Source organism: Anolis sagrei, chromosome 6 (genome assembly GCF_037176765.1).
Source record: "Anolis sagrei isolate rAnoSag1 chromosome 6, rAnoSag1.mat, whole genome shotgun sequence".
Classification (NCBI taxonomy): domain Eukaryota; kingdom Metazoa; phylum Chordata; class Lepidosauria; order Squamata; family Dactyloidae; genus Anolis; species Anolis sagrei.
The window spans coordinates 1,820,914-1,833,800 of NC_090026.1; the positions used below are offsets into that span (position 1 = coordinate 1,820,914).

The 12,887-nt window shown below is 38.5% G+C and overlaps 1 protein-coding gene across 1 annotated transcript in view; it reads right to left on the bottom strand.

The window, feature by feature from the left end:
• Positions 1 to 9,469: 9,469 nt before the first annotated feature.
• LOC132777483 (insulin receptor substrate 1-like) overlaps positions 9,470 to 12,887 on the bottom strand; it is a 32,424-nt gene continuing 29,006 nt past the window's right edge. The window contains exon 3 of the mRNA XM_067469651.1: positions 9,470 to 9,737. Coding sequence (XP_067325752.1) covers positions 9,730 to 9,737 — 8 coding nt within the window. The 3' untranslated portion in view covers positions 9,470 to 9,729. The remainder of the gene's footprint in view (positions 9,738 to 12,887) is intronic.

The following is a 12,887-nucleotide window of genomic DNA, read 5'->3' on the forward strand; positions in this document are numbered from 1 at the left end:
GCCTATACTTTGATTTGGGAAGCCTCCCATCTAGTGGCGGAAGAGAGCATCGCAAACACCAGCCTATACTTTGTGTTGAGAAGTCTCCCATCTAGTGGCAGAGGAGAGTATTGCAAATACCTAGCCTATACTTTGGTTAGAAAAGTCTGCCACCGAGTGGCCAATGTAAGTATTGCAACCACCTATATTTTGTATTGGAAAGCCTCCCATCTAGTGCCGGAAGAGAGTATTGCAATTGCTCAGGCTGTACTTTTAGTTGGGAAGCCTCCCATCTAGTGGCGGAAGAGAATATTGCAAATACCTAGCCCATACTTTGGTTAGAAAGGTCTGCTACCGAGTGGCCAATGCAAGTATTGCAAACACCAGCCTATACTTTGAGTTGGAAAGCCTCCCATCTAGTGGCAGAAGACAGTATTGCAATTGCTCAGCCTATACTTTGTGTTGGAAAGCCACCCATCTAGTGCCGGAAGATAATACAGGGTTAGTCAAAATGCATAGGCCAATAAGCCATTCAATTGAATGGCTTATTGGCCTATGCATTTTGACTAACCCTGTATTGCAAATATCTAGCCTATACTTTGGTTAGAAAGGTCTGCTACCGAGTGGCCAATGCAAGTATTGCAAACACCAGCCTATACTTTGAGTTGGAAAGCCTTCCATCTAATGGCAGAAGAGAGTATTGCAATTGCTCAGCCTATACTTTGTGTTGAGAAGCCTCCCATCTAGTGGCGGAAGAGAGTATTGCAAATATCTAGCCTATACTTTGGTTAGAAAAGTCTGCCACTGAGTGGACAATGCAAGTATTGCAAACACCAGCCTATACCTTGGATTGGGAAGCCTCCCATCTAGTGGCAGGAGGGAGTATTGCAGGGCCAAAACAGGCTGTACGTTACTTTGAGCAAGTTTGTGTTTATTTTATATTTGTATTTGTTTACTGTTTTGTTTTCCAACTGTTTGTGAAACCAACGTCTCTCTCCCTTTGGAGAGGAAGCAAGAATAAAGTTTGTCGGATTGGGTCCTCTGTGCCTTCAAATAGCTTCTGGTCTCTCTGGGCGCCTTGCTCAAATCCTCCGCTTCGGGGGCCCCTATGGGTTGGAGGCCTGGACCCCAGTCTCTGTTGAAGAGGAAGAAGGGGATTGGGAAGTCATTTGGGGGCTTCTCACGTCATCTTCAGAATTTAAGCCCTCTTCCTTTATGGCTGTTTTCACAATCATGAGGCAGGGAGTTCCACACGTCATGTGTTTTAGGAATTGTAGCCTTTCATTCCATATCTGTATCTATATCTATATAATAAAAGAGAGTGTTTGTTTGTATGCGGAGGGCGGAAGTGTATGTGCCAGCTTCCTGATTGGCTGCCACTGTGGTGCTATTTGCATATGGTCTCTGATTGGCCAGCTTCAACAGGAGCCCCTGGTGGAGAAGAGGGTTCATGAGAGAAACGGGGACATGAGAGAAGGAAATTTGCATATGGTCTCTGATTGGCCATCCTCAATTCCAAGATGACAAAGAGAGGAAAGGAAAAGGCCAGAGGGGGCGGAGTCAGAAAATGACCAATACAGACCAAACTTGGCACACAGAGCCCCCACGACCCACTCTACATCCTACTGCAACCATGGATGATGGGGCTTGCAGTACCATCACTCACATTGAGACCGCTGTTAACCTCATCCAATGACTGATCAGGACCAAACTTGGCACATAGACCCACTTTACGTCCTAGTGTGGTTTGGCTGGGGATGGACCATGGATTATGGGACTTGCAGTACCTTTGCTCAATTCTTGAGACCACTGCAACCCTCATCCAATTACCGATAACTTGGCACATTGAGTCTCCATGACGCACTCTACATCCTGGTGCAGTTTGGAGGAGGATGCACCATGGACGATGGGACTTGCAATACCTGCACTCCCTTCCTAAGACCATTACCACTGCCAACAAAGATGGATCAGGATCACAATTTACACAGAGAGCCCGCATGACCCACTCTACATCCTGGTGCAGTTTGGAAGAATTTGACAATGGATGATGGGACTTGCAGTCACTTCACTCACTTCCTGAGACCGAGACCCTCGCCAATGACTGATCAAGACCAAACTTGGCACATAGACCTCTCATGACCCACTTTATGCTGTTAGGATGACCTCTGCAGGGAACTGGACGGGGGGAGTGTGACTCTGCTGGTTCTCTTGGACATCTCAGCGGCTTTCGATACCATTGACCATGGTATCCTTCTTGGGAGGCTCACTGGGATGGGTCCTGGGAGCATGGTTCTTCTGTGGGTCCGGTCCTTTCCTGGAGGGTCGTTCCCAGTCGGTGAAGCTGGGGGACTCCTGCTCGGACCCCTGACCATTGACCTGTGGGGTCCCGCAAGGATCCATTCTGTCCCCCATGCTTTGTAACATCTACATCAGTGGTTCTCAACCTTCCTAATGCCGTGACCCCTCAATACAGTCCCTCATATTGTGGTGACCCCCAACCATAACATTGTTTTCGTTGCTACTTCATAACAGTCATTTTACTAGTGTTATACATCATAATGTAAATATCTGATATGCAAGATGCATTTTCATTCACTGGACCAAACTGGGCACAAGTACCCAAATACACCAAAATGTGAATGCTAGTGGGGTTGCGGGAGGATTGATTTTGTCATTTGGGAGTTGTAGTTGCTGGGATTTATAGTTCACTTATAATCAAAGAGCATTCTGAACTCCACCAGTGATGGATTTGAACCAAACTTGGTTCCCATGACCAATGGAAAATATTGGAAGGGTTTGATGGCCATTGACCTTGAGTTTGGGAGTTGTAGTTCACCTACATCCAGAGAGCACTGTGGACTCAAACAATGATGGATCTGGACCAAACTTGGCATGGATACTCAATATGCCCAAATGTGAAGACTGGTGGAGCCTGAGGAAAATAGATCTTGACATTTGGGAGTTGTAGTTGCTGGGATTTATAGTTCATTGCAATCAGAGAACATTCTGAACTCCACCAACGATAGAATTGGCTCAAACGTCCCACATGGAATCCCCATGACCATCAGAAAATACTGTTTTCTGATGGTCTTTGGTGACCCCTCTGACACTCCCTCGCGCCTCCTCAGGGGTCCCGATACCCAGGTTGAGAGACACTGATCTACCAGGTGTAGGTTTGAGACATCCTGGAAACCAATGCCTTCACTGTGGGAGAAGATGCAGGTCAAGAATAGGGCTCCACAGTCACCTACGGACCTACCACCAGGACACCGAACTTGGAGGACCATCATCATCCTACAAGGGATCGTCTAAGTATTTATCTATCTATCCTTGCTTTATTCCTTGTCCCTTCCTTCCCATTCATCCTTTTCTCCTTCCTTTGTTCTTTCTAGACTGCCCCAAATCCAGCATACCTGGATTTCAGGAAGGCCTTCTTCGACAAGGTTCCCCATGACCTTCTGGCAAGGAAACTAGTGCAATGTGGGCGAGGCAGAACTACGGTGAGGTGGATCTGGAATTGGTTAAGTGGACGAACACAGAGGGTGATTCTCCCCATGGCTTCCTCCTCTTCATCCTGGAAAGAAGGGACGAGTGGAGTGCCACAAGCAGGGTTCCGTCCTGGGTCCGGTCATGTTCAGGATCTTCATTAATGACTTAGATGAAGGGCTAGAAGGCAGGATCATCACGTTTGCAGACAACACCAAATTGTGAGGGATAGCCAATAGTCCAGAGGACAGGAGCAGGACTCAAAACCATCTTGACAGATTAGAGAGATGATGGGCCAAAACTAACAAAATGAAGTTCAACAGGGACAAATGCAAGAGACTCCACTTAGGCAGGAAAAACGAAATGCAAAGATACAGAATGGGGGACGATGAGGCCTGGCTTGAGAGCAGGACGTGTGAAAAAGATCTTGGAGTCCTTGTGGACAGGAAGTTAAACATGAGCCAGGAATGTGATGTGGCGGCCAAAAAAGCCAATGGGATTTTGGCCTGCATCAAGAGGAGCATAGTGTCTAGATCTAAGGAAGTAATGCTCCCCATGCTCTATTCTGCCTTGGTTAGACCACTTTACCTGGAATATTGTGTCCAATTCTGGGCACCACAATTCAAGAGAGATATTGACAAGCTGGAATGTGTCCAGAGGAGGGCGACTCAAATGATCCAGGGTCTGGAGAACAAGCCCTATGAGGAGCGGCTTAAGGAGCTGGGCATGTTTAGCCTGAAGAAGAGAAGACTGAGAGGAGATACGATAGCTATGTATAAATATGTGAGAGGAAGCCACAGGGAGGAGGAGGGAGCAAGCTTGTTTTCTGCTTCCCTGGAGACTAGGATGCAGTGGAACAATGGCTTCAAACTACAAGAGAGGAGATTCCATCTGAAAACGAGGAAGAACTTCCTGACTGTGAGAGCCGTTCAGCAGTGGAACTCTCTGCCCCTTGAGGAGTGTGGTGGAGGCTCCTTCTTTGGAAGCTTTGAAACAGAAGCTGGATGGCCATCTGTCAGGGGTGATTTGAATGCAATATTCCTGCTTCTTGGCAGAATGGGGTTGGACTGGATAATGGCCCAGGAGGTCTCTTCCAACTCTAAGATTCTATGAGTCTATGAATTGAGCCAGGTCAGGTCAAGAGGGCACTGGCCACAAGAAGCACTGCCATCCTTGACCACCAGAGGGCGGGCTTGCCTTGCGCTGTGACCGCAAACAGGAAAACAGCTTGCAGATTGTTGACTATTGACATAATATTGATGAATGTCACGGGTAAAATCAATGACATTATTAATATTATTATTGCACAGACTTCCTTATATCATGGAACCCCAGGACAAAAGGATAAAAATGCATAGCTTGCCTTATACAATCCCAGGGCAAAATAATGATAATAACAATGTATAGCCTGCCTTATATTATATAATCTCAGGGCAAAATAATAATAATAATAATAATAATTATTATTATTATTATTATTATTATTATTATTGAATATTGAATAATATTGAATAGTGGACCTTGCATCATACAATCTCAAGGCAAAAAATAATAATGTATAGCCTGCCTTATATAATCTCAGGGCAAAATAATAATAATAATAATAATAATAATAATAATAATAATGCATAGCACACCTTACAATCTCAGGGCAAAAAATAATAATGTATAGCCTGCCTTATATTATAATAATAATAATAATAATAATAATAATAATAATAATGCATAGCACACCTTACATCATACAATCTCAGGGAAAAAAATAATGTATAGCCTGCCTTATTTTATATAATCTCAGGGCAAAATAATAATAATAATAATAATAATAATAATAATAATAGTAATAATGCATAGCACACCTTACATCACACAATCTCAGGGCAAAATAATATTAATAATAATAATAATAATGCATAGCGTACCTCACATCACACAATCTCAGGGCAAAATAATAATAATAATAATAATAATAATGCATAGCACACCTTACAATCTCAGGGCAAAAAATAATAATGTATAGCCTGCCTTATATTATATAATCTCAGGGCAAAATAATAATAATAATAATAATAATAATAATGCATAGTGTACCTTACATCATACAATCCTCAGGGCTTTTGTGACCCCCCAAATCCCCCCCCCCCAAATCCAGCCACAAAGCAAGTTTGGGGTCATTGGGGATGGAAAGAAAAAAAGCAAAATGCAATGCAATAATAATAATAATAATCCATAAGAGTTGTCATTATTCTTTTGCCCTTAGATTATCTTTGCCCTGGGACTGTCTGCTATAAGGCAGGATATTCATTATTACTATCACTATTATTATTCGAAACACAAGATGAGTCCACAGCAGACAAGGCTGTTGTATTGGATCACACAACGGATTTTTATTATTATTATTTTGCCCTGGGAATGTTATTATTATTATTTTGCCCTGAGATTGTATTATTATTATTAATAAATATTACAATTATTATAATTATTATTATAATTATATTTATTATTTTGCCCTGGGAAAGTATTATTATTATTTTGCTCTGACTGTAATATTATTATTTATAATTATTATAATTATTATTTTGCCCTGGGATTGTATTATTATTATTATGCTCTAATTGTATTATTATTTATAATTATTATTTTGTCCTGGGGATTGTATTATTATTTTGCGCTGATTGTATTATTATTATTATTTATAATAATAATTATTATTTTGCCCTGGGAATGTATTATTACAATTATTTTGCCCTGAGATTGTATTATTATTATTGTTACTATTATTTTGCCCTGGGATTGAATTATTATTATTTTGCTCTGATTGTATTATTATTTATAATTATAATAATTATTATTTTGCCCTGGGAATGTATTATTGCTATTATTTTGCCCTGGGATTGTATTATCATTATTATTATTATTATGCTCTGATTGTATTATTATTATTTATAAGTATTATTATTATTTTGCCCTGGGAATGTATTATTACTATTATTTTGCCCTGAGATTGTATTATTATTACTATTATTTTGCCCTGGGAATGTATTATTATTATTTTGCTCTGATTGTATTATTATTATTTATAATTATTATAATTATTATTTTGCCCTGGGAATGTATTATTATTTTGTGCTGATTGTATTATTATTATTTATAATTGTTATAATTATTATTTTGCCCTAGGATTGTATTATTATTTTGCCCTGAGATTGTATTATTATTTATAATTATTATAATTATAAATATTATTATTTTGCCCTGAGATTGTATTATTATAATATTTTGCCTTGGGATTGTATTATTATTTTGCTCTGATTGTATTCTTATTTATAATTATAATAATAATTTGTCCTGGGAATGTATTGTTACTATTATTTTGCCCTGAGATTGTATTATTATTATTATTATGCTCTGATTGTATTCTTATTTATAATTATTATTATTTTGCCCTGGGAATGTATTATTACTATTATTTTGCCCTGAGATTGTATTATTATTATTATTATTATTACTATTATTTTGCCCTGGGATTGTATTATTATTATTTTGCTCTGATTGTATTATTATTTATAATTATTATAATTATTATTATAATTACTATTATTTTGCCCTGGGAATGTATTATTACTATTATTTTGCCCTAAAATTGTATTATTATTATTATTATTATTATTATTTATTATTATTATTATTTTGCCCTGGGATTATATTATCATTATTATTATTTTGCTCTGATTGCATTATTTATTATTATTATTATTATTATTATTATTATTTTGCACTGGGAATGTATTATTGCTATTATTTTGACCCGGAATTTTATTCTTATTCTTATTATTATTACTAGCATTTTGCCCTGGGATTGTATTATTATTATTATTATTATTATTTTGCTCTGATTGTATTATTATTTATAATTATTATAATTATTTTGCCCTGGGAATGTATTATTGCTATTATTTTGCCCTGGGATTTATTATTATTATTTTGCTCTGATTGTATTATTATTATTTATAATTATTATTATTATTTTGCCCTGAGATTGTATTATTATTATTATAATTATTTATTATGCTGCCCTGGGATATTATTATTATTATTATTATTATTATTATTATTATGCCCTGGGAATGTATTATTACTATTATTTTGCCCTGAGATTGTATTATTATTATAATATTTTTCCTTGGGATTGTATTATTATTATTTTGCTCAGATTATATTATTATTCATTATAATTATTTTGCCCTGGGAATGTATTATTATTATTACTATTATTACTATTATTTTGCCCTGGGATTGTATTATTATTATTATTATCACTACTACTACTATTATTTTGCCTTGGGAATTGTATTATTATTATTTTGCTCAGATTATATTATTATTAATTATAATTCTTTTGCCCTGGGAATGTATTATTACTATTACTATTCTTTTGTCCTGGGATTGCATGCTGTAAGGCAGGCTATGCACTAATAATGATAATAATAAATATTGATTTTGCAGATGGTGTGTCTTTCTACCGGGCGACGCTTGGTCTCCGGGTTTGCAGCCTCCTTTCCTCTGGATCGGGTTTCGGGCCCACCTGTCCCTTTCTGTCAAGGCAGAGGGCCAGCTGCTTCCAGCCATAAAACCCAGGAATGAGACCCCAGGAATCGCCCCAAATTCTCCCAAGGCTTTGCTTCTTCCAAGCCACACCCGAGACCTTAGAAATGTCCTGGGAATCCTTTGCCATTTGCATGCAATGCCCAAAAACACAACACACCACGATGAGGAAATCGTTGTCGAGTATTATTCTGCAAATGGAGAAAGGCACCGTCTGCAAAACACGACACCGAACAAAGCCATTTTCCCTCTGTATTCAAAATGTCTTTATTTTGCAAATATCAGAGAAGCAAAAAGGGCATTTTTAAGGGGGGGGGAGTTGTCCCCCCAAAGGGTGGGTTGTGCAAAGTGCAAGAGAGAGGAAAAGAAAGGGTTAAATTCAGGGTTTAATTGTGAATGGTTTTGAATTAAGGAGTCAGTTTTGGGGTTCAGGGATCCCCCCCCCCAATCCATCTGCAAAAACTTTATTTTGGGGAGGGAGAGAGAAAAATAAGAGCTGAAATGAGAGAATTGCAAAAGGAGGGCAATATCCTCATCAAGGAAGCTGGTGAACCCCCAAATTGCTTTTGTGACCCCCAAAATCCCCCCCAAAAAAATCCAGCCACAAGCAAGTGAAGCTTTTATTTTGGGGTCATTAGGGATGGAAAGAGATAGAAAAAAAGGTCACCTCCTTTATCACAAAGGATTGGATTTCCAATTAATTGCACTTTTGGGGTTCAAGGACCCCCAAATCCATTTTGCAAGACTGCCGAAGATTTTGTTTTGGGGGGGTCATTAGAGATGAAATGGGACAAAGGCATCTGCAACTGTGTTCACCCCACAGTCTGCTGCACAGAAAAGCAAAATGGCTCATTTTCCTAAAGGACAATATTGGGGTTCAGTAACACCCCCACAAAAATAAATCCAGCTGCAAAAAAGTTTAATTGCTGCAGAAATGAGACAATTTGCAAATTGTCCTATTTGATCCAAAAGCTGCAAATTGGGGGATCTGGTGGGTATTTAATTAGTGACAATTTCGGGGTTCAGGGACCCCAAAATCCCCTGCTGTGACCCCCAAAATACAGTTGTAAGGCAGGTGAGGCTTTTAATGAGAGGGGACATTGGGGCTGAGAGCATCAAAATGAGGGGGGGGATTGGGGTTATTTTGAGTGGCAGTTTTGGGGTTCAGTCCCCCCAAAATCCAAAATGGGGGTATTTTAATGAGTGGCAGTTTGGGGGTTCGGGGAGCCCCCAAAAATCCAAATTGGGGGTATTTTAATGACTGGCAGTTTGGGGGTTCAGGAAGCCCCCAAAAATCCAAAATGGGTTATTTTGAGTGGCAGTTTTAGGGTTCAGGGCCCCCCAAAAAATCCAAAATGGGGTTATTTTAATGAGTGGCAGTTTTGGGGTTCAGGGACCCCCCCCCCAAATCCCATGATGCATATGTAAAGGGCCCCTATTTGGTGTGAAGGATGGGTTTTTGGTTGCATTTGGGGGCAAAAGAACCCCACTTCCCGCAAAGGCACAAAGGGGCCCCCCAATAAATGCAAAGGAGGAAAAGAAGCAGCAGCAAAGTGGCTTGGATGCAAAGAAGAGGGGGAAATCAGGCAGTTTCTTCCCCCCAGGAGGGTCTTCCTTCCTTCCTTCCTTCCTTCCTTCCTTCCTTCCTTCCGGAAGCGGTCAAGACTCTGCAGGGAGACAAAAACAAGACAGGAGGAGAAATCAGCAAAACAACAATAATTGTATTGTTTACTTATTTGTGTTGTCAAAGGCTTTCAAGGCAGAATCACTGGCTTGCTGTGAGTTTTTTGGACTGCTTGGCCATGTTGCATAGCCTGCCTCATATTGGATAATTGCACCCCAAAATAATAATCATGATAATAATAATATAATGCATAGACATCCTTATATTGGACAATCCCAGTGCATAATAATAATAATAATAATAATAATAATTGCATAGCCTGCCTTATATCGGACAATTGCACCCCAAAATAATAATAATAATAATAATAATAATAATAATAATAATAATATAATGCACAGACTTCCTTATATCGGATAATCCCAGTGCATAATAATAATAATAATAATAATAATAATAATACATAGCCTGCCTTATATCAGACAATTGCACCCCAAAATAATAATCATGATAATAATAATATAATGCATAGACATCCTTATATTGGACAATCCCAGTGCATAATAATAATAATAATAATAATAATTGCATAGCCTGCCTTATATCAGACAATTGCACCCCAAAATAATGATGATAATAATAATAATATAATGCATAGACTTCCTTATATCGGACAATCCCAGTGCATAATAATAATAATAATAGTAATAGTAATAATAATACATAGCCTGCCTTGTATCATACAGTCCTGGGGCAAAAAAAAAATTCAATTATTGAATTTATTATTATGAATTTAATATTATTTATTTAAAACGAGGAATAATATTTGTACTACTAAATTAATCCAAAATAATTATATTATTATGACATAATCACAATTATAATAACCTTATTATAGAACAACTCTTATTATTAATAACAATAATCGACACCTCAAAGCAAATTTAAAGCTGGATTTAAAGCGAGAAAGCGGGTTATAAATACACATAATATTGTAATAGCAATATATTTTTTTTTTATTGTCGAAGGCTTTCATGGCTGGAATCACTGGGTTTTTCGGGCTTTATGGCTATGTTCTAGAGCAGTGGTTCTCAACGTTCCTAATGCCGCGACCCCTTAATAGAGTTCCTCATGTTGTGGTGACCCCCAACCAGGACATTATTTTCGTTGCTACTTCATAATTGTAATTTTGCTCCTGTTATGAATCGTTATGCAAATATCCGATATGCAGGATGTATTCTCATTCACTGGACCAAATTGGGCACAAATACCCAATATGCCCAAATTTGAATACTGGTGGGGTTGGGATGGGAGGACTGATTTTGTCATTTGGGAGTTGTAGTTGCTGGGATTTATAGTTCACCTATATTCAAAGAGCATTCTGAACTACACCAACAATGGACTTGAACCAAACTTGAACCAGAACTCCCATGACCAACAGAAAATACTGGAAGGGTTTGGTGGGCATTGAACTTGGGTTTTAGAGTTGTAGTTCGCCTACACCCAGAGAGCACTGTGGACTCAAACAATGATGGATCTGGATCAAACTTGGCAAAAATACTCAATATGCCCAAATGTGGACACTGGTGGGGTTTAGGGAAAGATAGACCTTGACATTTGGGAGTTGTAGTCGCTGGGATTTATAGTTCACCTACAATCAAAGAGCATTTTGAACCCTACCAATGATGGAATTGAACCAAACTTGACACACACAACTTCCATGAGCAACAGAAAATAAGGGAAGGGTTTGGTAGATGCTGACCTTGAGTTTTGGAGTTATAGTTCACCTACATCCAGAGAGCACTACCATGACCAACAGAAAATACTGGAAGGGTTTATTTATTTATTTACTGCGCTTATATACCGCAATTCTCAGCCCTGGGGCAACTCATTGCAGTGTTTGGTGGGCATTGACCTTGGGTTTTAGAGTTGTAGTTCGCCTAAATCCAGAGAGCACTGTGAACTCAAACAACGATGGATCTGGACCAAACTTGGCAAAAATACTCAATATGCCCAAATGTGAACACTGGTGAAGTTTGGGGAAAATAGACCTTGACATTTGGGAGTTGTAGTCGCTGGGATTTATAGTTCACCTACAACCAAAGAGCATTTTGAAGCCCAACAACAATAGAATTAGGCCATACTTCCCACAAAGAATACCTGTGACCAACATAAAATACTGTCTGTGATGGTCTTTGGTGACCCCTCTGACACCCCCTCACGACCCCTTCAGGGGTCGTGACCCCCAGGTTGAGAACCACTGTTCTAGAGGCATTCTCTCCTGACTTTGTCCCACCCAGGTCATCATTCCACAGATATATAAACCCATTGTCCTAGTTCCAACAGACCTTACTACCTCTGAGGATGCTTGCCACAGATGTAGGCGAAATGTCAGGAGAGAATGCCTCTAGACCATGGCCATATAGCCCGAAAAAACCGACAACAATCCAATTTATTTTTTGATTGGACACTATTATGGATAGTGAGTGGCCTTGGAAACCCAGTGGGCAAAGTCACACTCTCTAAGCCTCAAAAGTATATATTCTTGAGAGCACAAACAACAACAACAACAACAACAACAGAGCTTTGTTTTCCTCTTTCCCTTTCATGCCAAACTGATCCATGGCTTTTTATTTCATAGCCGTGGGGCCGGTCTTCACTCCTGCAAATCAATTATTCTGCAACGTATATTTACAGAACCTTTATGAGTCTTTAATATTAAATCTGCTTTTCCCGGCAAGTGACCCACGGATCTCGGAACGAAAGGCAGGAGATTAATACTCGGGATAACTCAATATTGACTGTGTCGCTCAAAGAAGCAAATGCTCCCCTCTCCAGGGACACGTCCCCAATCCTACTTTCTATTTAAACATTAATTAATTAAAGAGGGAAAATGAAAAAGGGCACAAACAATGCAAAAAAGCAATATCTATTATACTTATGTGTATGTGTGTATATATATAGATATACATATACACATTATTTTTATGTGTATATATATACATATACATATGTATACAAATACATAGACATACATACAGGTTGTATATACATATATATGCATACACTTTATATACTTATATACACATAAGCATATATATATATATATATATATATATATATATAGACATACACATTATATATACATACTAGCCCTCCCTGTGTGTATATATATATAGATAGATAGATATAC